The following is a 14824-nucleotide window of genomic DNA, read 5'->3' as shown; positions in this document are numbered from 1 at the left end:
AAGTCAGCTGATGATGAGGTGCCTCACTCTGACAGTGTGGGTTCGAATCCCGGGTGGGACTTCCATAAATGTACAATTATAGACAGGGCAATAACCAAACTACAGCAGGCCACATAAAACTCTCTTGTAACAACTTGTAGAAGTTGTAGTGTTCACTGAAAACATAAAAGACTTGTTACTTTCCTCTATCATATTAATGGATATCCTTAAGGTGTTTCCACAAGATCCCCGCCAATAACAACCATCTCTCTCTCTCTCTCTCTCTCTCTCTCTCTCTCTCTCTCTCTCTCTCTCTCTCTCTCTCTCTCTCTCTCTCTCTCTCTCTCTCACACACACACACACACACACACAAACTAAATTAATGACAAACTTTTATCTGAACCCGATTGAACACCTTTGTGATTACCTTGGCTGCCAAGTGAGTTCAAGAGACCCATCAGTTCAAAAACTGAGACACTGCACTGAGAATGGCAGAGGATATATATGCTGAAAATCAGAGTGCTAATCAGCAGCACAAGGAGACTCCTCGCGAATGTCATCAGTGAGAGGAGTGGATACTCCACATACTGTCTGCAGAGTCAGCGAGGATTCTGAGGTGGACAATAATGCATAATGTGGTGTGGTGATGGTGCTAATACTTCTCAGCATTGTTGTAATGAAAGTGTGTCGATTTCTTCGCATAACACCATCAAAACAGAAGCGTAGATGTAGATGTAGGGATTAAAGGATTAACAATAATACCTTGATTGACTTATCCTTTATTAGTATGATTAGTTATAACATATACACTAAATACACTAATGATATTTGAGTCCACTAAATTCAATCAATTGTTTCCACTGTGAATCCTCATGTGATTCTGCAGGGTACCTGACTGTGTAAATCCTTTCCCATATTCAACACACTCAGAAGGCTTCATTCCACTGTGAACATGGTGAATCCTCATGTGTTTCTGCAGGGTACCTGACTCTGCAAATTTCTTCGCATAACACCATCAAAACAGAAGCAATTGCTAGTGTCAACTTCATTTTTTGTGACGGTAGTGACGATGCATTCTGTTTGTTAGTTCACAACTCTTTTGTCGTGTCTCCAACAATGACTCACACCAGTTATTTCTTATTGAAGCACACATCCAAAAAAGTAGGGGATGCTTGAGTAATGCTTATGTGCTTATATTTAACACAGATTGATATACATTCACAACCTTTTCCCTTCTGAAGACGATCAACGATGTTGAATAATAACAGTGACAAGCTGTTGAAAAATGTCTTGATGAGGACCAGCACACACTAATCATATCCTTGAAGATATTTTTTTCAAATAATAATAATTTGTACATGAACATATGCAGGGAGTCTCATCTGACTACCCAGTATATTTAGTTACTTAGAACAGATGGAATACACACATCTCTAGCTGTCAAAAGCCAATACAGGGATTAATGGATTAACAATAATACCTTGATTGACTTATCATTTATTATGCTGATTAGTTATAAACATAGACACTAAATACACTCATGATATTTCAGTCCACTAAATTCAATCAATTGTTTCCACTGTGAATCCTCATGTGTGACTTCAGGCTACCTGACTGTGTAAATCCTTTCCCACATTCAACACACTGGTGAGGCTTCTTTCCACTGTGAATCTTCATGTGATTCTGCAGGGTACCTGACTGTGTAAATCCTTTCCCACATTCATCACATTGAAAGGGCTTGATTCCACTGTGAATCCTCATGTGTCTCTGCAGGGCACCTGACTGTGTAAATCTTTTCCCACATTCAACACACTGATAAGCCTTGATTCCACTGTGCCTCATCATGTGTCTCTGCAGGTAACGTGATTGTGTAAATTCTTTCCCACATTCTACACACTTACAAGGCTTGATTCCATTGTGAATCGTCATGTGTGTCTGCAGGTTACATGATTGTGCAAATGCTTTTCCACATTCGACACATTCAAAAGGCTTGATTCCACTGTGAATCCTCATGTGTTTCTGCAGGGTACCTGACTCAGCAAATTCGTTTCCACATTCAACACACTGATAAGGCTTGATTCCACTGTGAACCCTCATGTGTTTCTGCAGGCTGTCTGAGTACGTAAATCTTTTCCCACATTCACCACACTGATAAGACTGGATTCCACTGTGAATCCTCATGTGTCTCTTCAGTGTACTAGACACTGTAAATTCTTTCCCACATTCACCACACTGATAAGACTGGATTCCACTGTGAGTCCTCGTGTGTGTCTGCAGTGTACCAGACTCTGTAAATCTTTTTTCACCTACAACACACTGATAAGGCTTCATTCTACTCTGGATCCTCATGTGTGATTGCAAGTGACATGATTGTTTAACTTCTTTCTCACATTCAACACACTGATAAGGCTTGATACCACTGTGTCTCCTGATGTGTCTCTGCAGGTAACGTGATTGTGTAAATTCTTTCCCACATTCAACACACTGATAAGGTTTGATTCCAGTGTGAATCGTCATGTGTCTTTGCAGGTCAATTGATTGTGTAAATTCTTTCCTACATTCAACACACTGATGAGGCTTGATTCCACTGTGAATCTTCATGTGAGTCTGCAAGCCACCTGATCGTGTAAATCCTTTCCCACATTCAACACACTGATATGGCTGGATTAAACTGTGTTTCTTGAGATCACCTGTTTCCAGGTTGCCAGTCTCAGATTGTTTCTTAAGATCACCCGGTTCCAGACATTCCCTCTCACAGTTGGTGATAAAAGATGTTCCAGGAACAGATCCAGGATTATGTGATTGGCTTTGTACTTCCATTATTATCTTGTAGAAGTTGTAGTGTTCACTGAAAACATAAAAGAGTTGTTACTTTCCTCTATCATATTAATGGATATCCTAAAGGTGTTTCCACAAGATCACCGCCAATAACAATCTTTCTCTCTCTCTCAGTGGAGGGGAATTGGCTATTTGATGGTTATTGAACGATATCAGATCAATGATATACCTGAAGCCAAAAAATCAAGCAAATTCTGTGAGTTTTTATGGATCCACATAGAATTAATTCCACTTGTCTCAAAAACTTTCTGTGAATATAAAGCAAGTCCTTCTTGGTTGTATTAAGGATTGTGGTTAGTCTTTGAGACAGGGATTTGGTGGTACATTTGCTAGACAAAGCCATCTGGAGCTTTGGAATCCAGTACAAAAGATGAATAGACATGTCTTCGGGTTTACAGACAAGCTAAAAGTCGATAGTACATGGTTTGGGCAGATTTCTTCCTCAGTTAACATGGTGGCCTCATATGTGGCATTATTTGATATGTCATTTATACCAAGTTCTTTAATCAAACAATTCATGTAGTGATGCTTACATATAAAGCCAACAATAGTGATGTTATTTGGGGCCTTGTTTTTTTCAAACTTTTCATGTAGGGCAGCTTTGGATGAAGTTGGCTAGGACAGAATGGGTTTATGCTCATGATAAAGTCGCCGCAACCCCGAGTTTGAAGCATGATAACACCCGTGCCCACACTGCGAGGGCAACAAGAGACTTCCTCCAGCAGAATGGCATCTGAACCATGCAGTGGCCTGCCCTCAGTCCAGATCTAAATCCCATTGAGCACCTGTGAGATGAGATTCAAAGACTGAATGACGTCCGACCAAGGCCGACAAGTGCAGCTGAACTGTGTCAGGCCTTCCTCAGAGTGTGGGCTCAAGTGCTTATGGCCTTCATCAACTGCCTCATCCATTCCATGTATCGATGTTGCACGGCAGTCATTAATGCACATGGCGGACACTCGAGATATTGACTTGTGATGCCATTTTCTCAGAGACTAGTGTTGCGTGTCACTTTAAGAACATTTGACACTTTAATTTCAACCTTGATGACACATTTTGCAAAGTTTCATCTGTTTAATGTCTCAAAGTATGTTTACAGTGTTTGGACAAATAAGGTTTCTTATATATATCTATCCCTGGTGACGTTTCTTTTGCGATTCAGTAAATTTAACACTGTTGGGTTTTTCCCAAAATTAGTCAACATTTTAAGAACAACAAAAAATGAAACAATGTTTTAGATGTATATAACTGTTCTAAATATATAGGCTTGACTCAGAAAGTAAATTAGTAAATTAGCTCGTAATTGGGTTTCGGAAATTAGCCCCTTTGTACGCATGCTGAAAAAGCTTCATTGGGTATTTACGCGTGCTGTTTTTATACATTTGAGTTTTTCATTTTTTTTATGCATGTGTTTCTGTACACAAGGAAGTTGAAAGTAATTGGGTTTGTTTGGTTTTTTGGTTTTGTTTTTTTTTTTTTGTTTTGTGTTTTGTTTTGTATTTTTTTTTTTTTTTTGGGGGGGGGGGGGATTTTACGCAAATATGCTGCTTATCTGTAGCTCTAGAATACTGTTTAATGTTGCTAACAATCAAATAGGTTACTTTATTACAGGTTTGTATGTACTGCACATTCCTCCATTGTAGTGTACACAAACTCATGGGTATTGACGATATCCACCACTAAGTTTCTTTGAACCTGGTGAACCTCCACATCAGATGTTACCCATGCAAGCTTGAATACACCCATTTATCACAAAGGATGGTGTTACGAGTCGATTCCCAAATTGATACAATTTGTTAATCCAGAAATCTGTTCGTAAAAGAGCTGTGTGTGAAACCAACAAACAACCAACAAGTTGTACAGAATTAACATATGTATTACAAAATTCACTAAGTTTACAAATCAGCACAAATTACCGCACAGCAATTATAATGGAAGTAAACAATAGAATGGTAGTACAATATTCAACGGCAATAAATAATATGACAGTAGTGGTCAGTATCAAATACAAAAATACAGTGGTGGTAACAAAAGTCAGTGATAATAATGTATATTCACCCAGCTGCGAGTGTGGTCAAGCTTCCGAGATGGGCTAGGCAGGGAATCGGGGATGATGAGCGATCCTCACATGAAAATATGTGAGCGAGAGACCGAATATGTGAGAGATGCGTAAACATGCTACTGTCCCCTTATATACCGTCCAACCACCTTCAAGAATCGTCTAGTTCTAGACAGGCTCCATACAATGTTGGGCGAGTCTCGCCATTTCCGGAAGTAACCACACCACTCTAGCATCAGAAGATAGTAACTTACTGACGACAGCTTACATTAACTAGTACTAAATTCCTGATGACTAATGGCTGCCCAAATACAATGCAATGAAAGTCTACCGAATTTCTACAGACACACTGTAACACAATTGCAAAGTGACAAGATATATTGTTAGGATGTGTGTACATTTCCCGACAAGGATCTCATTATGATTACAGAATGTTTGCTTGTTCGGAAGAGGATATTTTAAAACATAGAGATAACTTTGATGTAATATTGGTTGGAGATTCTAATGCCAATACCAAAGATCTGAGTGATATTGTTTATATTGAAAGTGTTATGTCAAAACACCTGGGTATACCAAATGATATAATCGATGACATTGATTGCTTATCTGACCTAGGCAGATACAAGATGTTCTAGTGATTCTGGGAGAGTGAATAATCATGGACATAAACTCATACACATTTGTAAAAATAACCCACTGTTTATTGTAAATGGCAGAGTTGGTCAACTGTAAAAGGTGCAGTGTCATGGATTATAAAGTTTAAAGTTTTGATCCTATTTTATCTGATGCCCATTGCTTTTAAAATGTGAATCAACATATGTTAACAATATCACGGGTCAACCCCAATCAACAAGAGACATCTGTCAATCAGACTCTGAAAATGACAACACTGACTCCACGTGCAGACGCTGGGATAAGAGGCACGCTGACAATTTTGTTCAATCAATTAAAAACAGTGACATTTCTTGGATGATGTCTCACGTTGATTCCTTGGTGCAAAGTGATATTTGTAATGACGATGTAAACTTTATTGTACATAATATTAACAACATTTTCTTACAGCAAAATCAGCATTTGTCAAACAGTAGTCAACGTTATAAAAAAAACCTTCTCAAATTCTTTAAGTCATCACTTCAAAATGCAAAACAATATTTCTTATTTACGGATAAATGACACCCGCTTATTTTGGAAAATGTTACGTTAGAAAGATAATGATGCAAATTTGCCACCTATCGATAAACTTTTTGACTATTTCAAAAACCTAAACACAGATAATGTAGACTATTCCTGATGATTCGACTTCAATATTAATTTTGATGTAAATAACTGTAATGATATTTTAATCACTGATATAATCAAACTACTAAAGAACAACAAGGCATGTGGCAAGGATAACATTATCAATGAATATATTAAAGCTTCTCTGCCAACATTTTTACCCTTGTATACCAGACTATTTAATCTTATATCTGACACTGGGATGTTTCCCAAACAATGGTTAAACGGAATTATTCGTCCGATCTACAAAGGTAAAGGGAGTACAGATGACACTGGAAACTTTTGGCCAATAAGTCTTATAACTTGCCTCGGAAAATTGTTTACCCAAGTTATTAATAAAAGATTAAACGATTCTGTTGAAAGTAATAACATTTTGTCAGAATCACAAGCAGGTTTTAGACATGGCTACTCCACAAATGATCCTTTTTTACACTGTATGCAATTATTGATTTACTAAAAAATAGAAAGAAAAAAGTGTATTGTGGTTTCGTTGATTACCAAAAAGCTTTTGACAATGTTTGGCGTATAGGTTTATGGAAAACATAACTAGGACAAGGAATAAATGGAAAATATTCGTATTATTGTTAATATGTACGATGGCATTAAATCATGTGTGCGTTCAAACGGTGTATATTCAGAACAATTTCCTTGTGTTATTGGTGTCCGTCAAGGAGAAAATCTGTCCCCAATATTGTTTCTAAATGATCTGGATCCGTTTTTATATTCTCAGTGAGTCAGTGAGTTTGATTTTACGCCGCTTTTAGCAATATTCCAGCAACATCACGGCGGGGGACACCAGAAATGGGCTTCACACATTGTACCCATTTTGGGAATCGAACCCGGGTCTTCGGCGTGGCGAGCGAACGCTTTAACCAGTAGGCTACCCGACCGCCCCTTTTATATTCTCAAAACTTCCCTAGTGTTTCTATTCAATCTCAGTCATTTATTGGCCTGGTAGATCTCTCCGTTGTTTTGTTCGCATTACTATATACAGATGATACACTTTAAAAAAAATATGTTTGACATTTTTTCACCTTACTGCAAAAAATGGTGATTGATATCAATACCAGTAAAACAAAAATTAAGTGGCTCACCAATCGAATATGTCATAGATTATATATTGAACAACAAAAGTTCCTGAGACATTAAGTAGGTTTAATGCAAAGTTATGATTTTTACCAAATCTGAAACAATTTCGGTTTGCAACATATAAAAGACTCCTGTAAGTGTTCAAATGGTTTAATTTGCCATATTGACTTCAGAAAATGCGTGATTTCATTAAAAAAAACATGAACATGCCAAAATGTCAATTTACAAATCAATAGCGAAAAAAACGCAAAAACGGTAGAACACCAGGGCCGATGATCTCGTCGCGGTAGCGCTGTCCATTGAGATTTCCCTCTACCACTATCAAACAGGTCCTCTGTCTTGCTGTAATCCCATCCCATACCATAACGCTGCCGCCCCCGAACCGATCTTCATCCATGACACAATGTTTGACGTAACGTTCACCTCGACGTCGGTACACTCGAATCCGTACATCGCTGTGGCTGAGGGGAAAACGAGACTCGCCAGTGAATAGAACTTGTCCCCACTGCATGGCCGTCAAGCGTTAGACGCTGTCTGCACCACTGTATACCTCCTTGACGGTGGTTTCCTGTCAAAATGGGACGTCTGGCGGGTCTTCTGGCGACAATCCCCTGCACATCTGAGGCGACGACGTACGATTTGTGAAGATATTCGTCGAAGGCCAGGTCTCTGACTGCATTCGTCTTTTGCCAACGTTGCCATAAACACCAAATGGTGTTTCTGTGGACGTTGAATTTTCTTGCAACATCACGTTGACTCGATCCTGCTTCAAGCAAACCAATGGCTCACAGACGCTCATTTTCGGACAGGCGTGGCATTTCGTAATGCTGAATAATGCGTAATTTTGTTTTTCTGAGTGGCTGTTGTCAGCACGATGCTAAACAATGCATATGGAATCCCGTTAACGGACGTTTTTATATTCATTCTTTGGTAGTGAAATGCATGGGGCTTGAATAAAAGTCAACTTTTGCATGTAATGCATGCTTTTCTGTAGCAGTTGCTTTTTTGTGACTTGATTCCATACATGTACTACAATACTGAAAACCAAACTTTATTTGTTTGAAAAATACACTAAAACATTGGTGTCACAGGAACTTTTGTTGTTGGGTATATATTGGAGGGTCAAGCAAATGTACCACCAAATCTCTGTCTCAAGAGTAACCATAATCCTTAGCACAATCAAGGAAGGGCTTTACTTATATTCACAGAATGTATTTGAGACATGTGGAATAAATCATATGTGGATTCTCAAAAATTCAAAGGATTTGCTTGATCTTTTTACAGAAAAGAACCAAGTTCAGTTTTGTTAAAACATTTGATTTTTTAACCTTATACACCACTATCCCATACTGATCAAGGTTACAACATTCAAGGCCTCAGTAAAGCTTTCCCAAATAATTATCATAGGTATATGGAGGCCATTTACAAAATTGACACATCACAGACAAAAGTTATTTCCAATATAGTTCCCTTACTAGGGGTGGGTCGGGTAATTCGGAACCCGGGTCGGGTGGGTACTGAGTAAGACCCGGGTTAGTCACATGATATATTGTTTAATGACAAAAATTCTCTAGAATTCTAATGGTTACACCATGTACACTACAAGTCATGAATGTTCGCATTTCTTTCGGACTATGCACCCATTCCCTCTGACTTTTCAAATGGTTGAAAAAAGATATAACTTCAATGTATGCATGACCAGATTGTTTGAGACATGTATCTAAATATGTTTTGCCAGGGCTATGGTAAAAAAAATACCCAATCGGACATTTTGTACCTATCTCTTGAGACCTACAGTGGGTACCCGGGTAGGGTCGGGTAATAGGGGGATGGGTACCCATGTAGTAAATTTGGACTCGTCTGAGCCCCATCCTCTACTGTTAGTTTCTACCACTGACAATGGTGGAGGAAACTATTATCCACACAACACGTCGGAGTCAGCTGACGGTGATGACAACTTTCTGTGGAAAATCTGGATTTGAACATTGTGATGACATCCAAAATACAGGATTATGGCAATGATGTAATAGATGTTTGGTGTTTGAAGGATTTTGGGGGAATAAGGAGAAGTTCAAAGAGTTCAAAGCCACAGTCATGCATTGTCGTCATGGCGACAACAGATTTATAGATTATAGGTGCATTATCCTGGTGGAATACAACATTAACATGATTAAGCCTTCATATTCTTTTATTCTTTTTTGCAATATTACAGCAATATTTGGCAATATACCCATGTAGGGAATCGAACCCATTTCTTTGGCGTGACAAGCGAACGTTTAAGCCACTAAGCTGCCCAAAGGAGACGTTAGACGTTTCACTGCTTTGACTGTTTAGTCTCTGGCTGATGGTGGTGAGCCCAAGATGCATCCATGTAACAAAAACAGCTGGGTTTCGATTCAAAGCAGCCTAAATTCTCATGAGTGATTATGGACCAAAACATCAATATCATTTCAACGATGAAGTATACCATTGATTCAACATTGCTGTGCCTACTAGGAAGGCTTGATTCCACTGTGAGTCCTCATGTGTTTCTGCATGTTACTTGATTGTGTAAATCTTTTCCCACATTCAACACATTGATAAGGCTTGATTCCACTATGAATCCTCATGTGTGACTGCTGCGTACCTGACTCAGTAAATTCTTTCCCACATACAACACACTTATAAGGCTTTATTCCATTGTGAACCCTCATGTGTCTCTGCAAGCCACCTGATCTTGCAAATTGTTTCCCACATTCAACACATTGATAAGGCTTGACGCCACTGTGAATCCTCATGTGTGTCTGCAGATGACATGATACTGTAAATGTTTTCCCACACTCACCACACTGATAAGGCTGGATACCATTGTGAATCTTCATGTGTCTCTTCAGGCTACCAGATACACTAAATTCTTTACCACATTCGACACACTCATAAGGCTTGATTCCACTGTGAATCCTCATGTGTGTCTGCAGGGAATATGGGTGTGTAAATTCCTTCCCGCATTCATCACACTGATAGCGCTTGATTCCACTGTGACTCCTTATGTGTGACTGCAGGCTATCTGAATATGCAAATTTTTTGCCACATTCAACACATTGATAAGGCTTGACTCCACTGTGAATCCTCATGTGTCTCTGCAGACTACCTGACTCTGAAAATTCTTTCCCACATTCAACACACTGATAAGGCTTGACGCCACTGTGACTCCTGATGTGTCTCTGCAGGTTATATGATTGTGTAAATCGTTTCCCACATTCACCACACTGATAAGACTTGTTTCCACTGTGAATACTCATGTGTGTCTGCAGATGACATGATCGTGAAAATTCTTTCCCACATTCAGCACACTGAAAAGGCTTTATTCCACTGTGAACACTCATGTGTCTCTGCAGGTTAGCTGAGTCTGTAAATTCTTTCCCACATTCAACACACTGATAAGGCTTTATTCCACTGTGAATCCTCATGTGTGTCTGCAGTTTACTTGACTCTTTAAATTCTTTCCCACATTCAGCACATTGATAAGGCTTGATTCCACTGTGAACCCTCAAGTGTCTCTGCAGGTTACCCGACTCTGTAAATGTTTTCCCACACTCAACACACTGATAAGGCTTGACTCCACTGTGAATCCTCATGTGTGACTGCAGGCTATCTGAATATGCAAATTCTTTCCCACATTCAACACACTTATAAGGCTTTATTCCACTATGAATCCTCATGTGTCTCTGCACGCTACCTAACTCTGCAAATTCTTTCCCACATTCAACACACTGATGAGGTTTGATTCCACTGTGGCTCCTAATGTGTCTCTGCAGGTTATATGATTGTCTAAATTGTTTCCCACATTCACCACACTGATAAGACTTGTTTCCAGTGTGAATCTTCATGTGTGCCTGTAGTTTACTTGAGTGCTTAAACTCTTTCCCACATACAACACACTGATCAGGCTTGATTCCCTCCGATTTCTTGAGATCAACTGTTTCTATCACGTCAGAAACAGTGTTTTTCCTGAGATCATCTGTTTCCAGCAAATCTCTCTCACTGTCCAAGACAACACATGTTTCAGAGCCTGGATTCTGTGGTTGGCTTTGTACTTCCATTATTAACTTGTGGGTGTTATGGTGTTCACTGAAAGCATAAAAGAGTCGTGCATAATCCATTTCCTTAAGATGTTTCCACAAGAACACCACCAATAACAACCAGGGATGGGAGCTAACACAATTTGATGATTTAATATGTATCATGATACACTACCTGATACTGTAAATGATTTTCTCACATTCAACACACTGATAATAACATATTCATATCCAGCATTTGTCTAGTAGGTAACAAGTGTCATGTGTAATAAACTTTCTAAAACCTCACACAAAGTGCTGAAACATGATAACTATCATTTGTTGAAGGGCAATGACTATTGTCTCATCCTGTGAAAAAAAGAATACACATGGATGTGTTGCACAGTTATGTAAAAATGATATATGTCACTGTACAAAATAATTAAAAAATGAGAACATATTCTTCTTGATCATTATCCCAATTAACCCCAACATTTCTACAAAAATATACAGAGTAAAAAAACACAATCATGTCTCCTAAATTATTACATCTATTTATGATTAATTTCATAGCATAATAATAAAACAAATGTAAATTGTATTACTTTTCATATCAATATAATCCAGATGCCAAATATCAGAACTAATGAGACACCTTATCTTACCACAAGATCAAAAGAGATATTTGTTCTAGTTTTTTTACTGGGCGTTTAACAATTCTCACCGTTTGGAACAATGACACTAAATAAGCCAGGTGACATTTTGTGTCCAAGTCAACATCAAGATTTGGGCAGGTGGGCAGCCTTGTGGTTAAATCATGTCATCGTTACGCCAAAGGCCCCGGTTCGATTCCATCATGGGTACATGTGTGAAGCCCATTTCTGGTGTTCCCTACATTGATATTGCTGGAATATTGCTAAAAATAGCATAAACCTATACTCACTCACACTACTCCATAATCAATCAAGGGTCAATTCAATATGACCACAGACTATTGTTATATAGGTTATATATTGTTATATAGGTCCGTGATATGACTAAAGGAAAACAAATAGGGCCTAAAGTCTCTACGTAGCTAGCTTGCACTTTGGAACTTCATTTGATTCAATTTTCTGTTTGAAATGTTCGGTATTTCCTGACATCAGTTAAAGCAGAGATACAAAGTATAGTTACCTGCTCAGATCATGTTGCTTCAGCTAATTTGCATAAGATCTAACTTTGGAATTTCAGGCATTTACAAAATCTTTTCTGCATTCATAAGAAATCTCTGCCAAAAGCAGAGTCGACTGTACGATTCCGACCATATCCATGTTAAGTTGAACTTCTGGGGATGTCTACTTCTTGCTAAAATGTCTTTCCCCAAAATTTTACAAAGATGTAATTACCAATTAGGAAGTCCAGCATTTCATTTACTGTTTTCTCAGTAAACTTTCAATGACAATTGCTTTCATTTTTGACAAATTCCTCTGAACCTCTGAGGATAGATAGGTAACTGTATCTATGGTCACGTTTTGTAACAAAAGCTCCATGGATCAAGGAATGAAGTTTTTCCTTAAGTTTGTCCTAAAGTTTGTCTGTCATGTAGGACACAGAACTGAAAATTTCCTGTCAAAATGGGACGTCTGACGGGTCTTCTGGCGACAATCCCTGCACATCTGAGTCGACGACGTACGGTTTGTGAAGATATTCGTCGAAGGCCAGGGATGCTTCTTGCAGTCACTGTTGCTAGCTGGAATCGATTTCGTAGGTGTGTTGTTCGAATCCAGTTGTCTTATCGATTATTAGTTACGCGTGGCCTGCCACTCCGAGGATGGTCTCTGACTGCATTCGTCTTTTGCTAACGTTGCCATACACACCAAATGGTGTTTCTATGGACGTTAAATTGTCTTGCAACATCACGTTGACTCGATCCTGCTTCAAGCAAACCAATGGCTCGCAGATGCTCATTTTCGGACAGGCGTGGCATTTCGTAATGCTGAATAATTGCGTAATTTTGTTGTTTTTCTGAGTGGTTGTTGTCAGCACGATGCTAAACAATGCATATGGAATCCCTTTTACGGACATGTTTTTATAACCATTCTTGGGTAGTGAAATGCATGGGGCTTGCATAAAAGTCAACTTTTGCATGGAATGCATGCTTTTCTGTTGCGTTTTTGTGACTTGATTCCATACATGTACTACAACATTGAAAACCAAACTTTACTTGTTTGAGGTGAGATGAAATTGGGTTTAACGTCGCGTCCAAGATTATTGCACTTATATAGCGATGTGCATGTACGTGTGTGTGTGTTTGTGTGGCTGCTTGTACTAGTCCGGACTGATGCCGATTTATAGTGCTAGCTCACTGAGATACCATGCCGCAGTTTAACATGAATACCCAACTCAGACACAGTATACTGACTCCGAGCCGACCAGTCCTTGTTTTAGCCCGTTAATGCCGAGCGCCAGACAGGGTAACAACAAGTACCATCTTTTAACGTCTTTTGGTATGACGCGGCTGGGGACTGAACCCCGGACCTTCCGCTCTCGGGGCAGGCGCTCTACCACTAGACCACGGAAGTGGTCTTTACTTGTTTGAAAATAAACTAAAATTTTGGTGTCACAGGAACTTTTGTTACTGAGTTATATATCTTGGAATTCACTTTACAAATAAAAACTTTTTCAAAACTTCTATAAAAGCAAATTATGAATCTGCCACTTAGGCCATGTACTTTGTATTATGTAAAAGTAAAAAATTTAATCTATCCATAAAATTTCAATTATATCACTTCGATGCTATGGTAAAACCAGTTCTATTGTATGGTTGTGAAATCCGGGGGTTTTAAAATTGTAAGCAAATTGAATCTGTTCACCGTAACTTTTTACGTAAATTGCTTTCCATTAAGAAAAGTACACCTTTACACATGTTGTATGGAGAACTTGGAAGGGTACCTTTAATTAATTCCATCAAATGTCGAATGGTATGTTTTGGGGCTAAGGTCTTAGCTGGCAAAGAACAAAAGTTATCAAGAATTCTATATCAAACGTTATACAATGAAGTCTGTACAAACAAAGGCTGTAATAAATGGATAAAATGTTTGGAAAGTATTTTCAATGAAACGGGCTATAGTTTCTATTGATAATAGAGAGTTTGGGGCTAAAACCCAAGAGCAATCTAAGTGACTAGTTTCGAGCGGGGTGCTCTCATTAGACTGTTGTGTGTGGGTGTGGGGACTCCTTTTATACACTTTGTGTTCCAGATGCAGTACCGGTGGAGTCTACCGACAGGGGTGTGCCGGTGGACCGGTGGTCTAATTGTCACCGGTGGATCGTGAGTAATGTACTCAGGGCCGGAGCACCGATGAGTCGATGAGTCGGTGGACCAGTGGACCGGTGGGCCGGTGGCGGGGCTGGGGTAGCGGCGACATGAGCATCGATGGATTACCGATGGTCATGATTTTACGATCGCTTCAATAAATTCTAGGTTTTCGAGATTTATTGTTGTGTGTTGTATTTTAATATCACAGTTGTCGTTGTCGGCCAAATGCATATGATGCTTTTT

At 39.0% G+C, this 14824-nt stretch overlaps 1 protein-coding gene across 1 annotated transcript; it reads right to left on the bottom strand.

Annotated features, from left to right (window-relative positions):
- Positions 1–817: 817 nt before the first annotated feature.
- On the bottom strand, positions 818–11753 carry LOC125371638 (zinc finger protein 729-like). Its single transcript, XM_048401313.1, has 2 exons — positions 9737–11753; positions 818–2827 (listed from the first exon to the last, which is right to left on the bottom strand). Exons 1-2 carry the CDS (start codon positions 11467–11469, stop codon positions 1546–1548), a joined length of 3015 nt encoding a protein of 1004 aa, XP_048257270.1. The 5' UTR covers positions 11470–11753; the 3' UTR covers positions 818–1545.
- Between the last annotated feature and the right edge of the window lie 3071 nt (positions 11754–14824).

Source organism: Haliotis rufescens, unplaced genomic scaffold, assembly GCF_023055435.1.
Source record: "Haliotis rufescens isolate VD_foot unplaced genomic scaffold, xgHalRufe1.0.p SCAF_21, whole genome shotgun sequence".
NCBI lineage: Eukaryota > Metazoa > Mollusca > Gastropoda > Lepetellida > Haliotidae > Haliotis > Haliotis rufescens.
This window is presented reverse-complemented; position numbering and strand designations above follow the sequence as displayed.

Excerpts from the sequence above, each read along its gene's own strand:
- LOC125371638 (XM_048401313.1), bottom strand. The coding sequence starts at position 11,469 with ATGATACATATTAAATCATCAAATTGTGTTAGCTCCCATCCCTGGTTG. Across the intron at positions 2,828-9,736 it reads AGTGGAATCAAGCCTTCCTA|TGAACACTACAACTTCTACA; the intron begins GTAGGCACAGCA and ends TTATGTTTTCAG.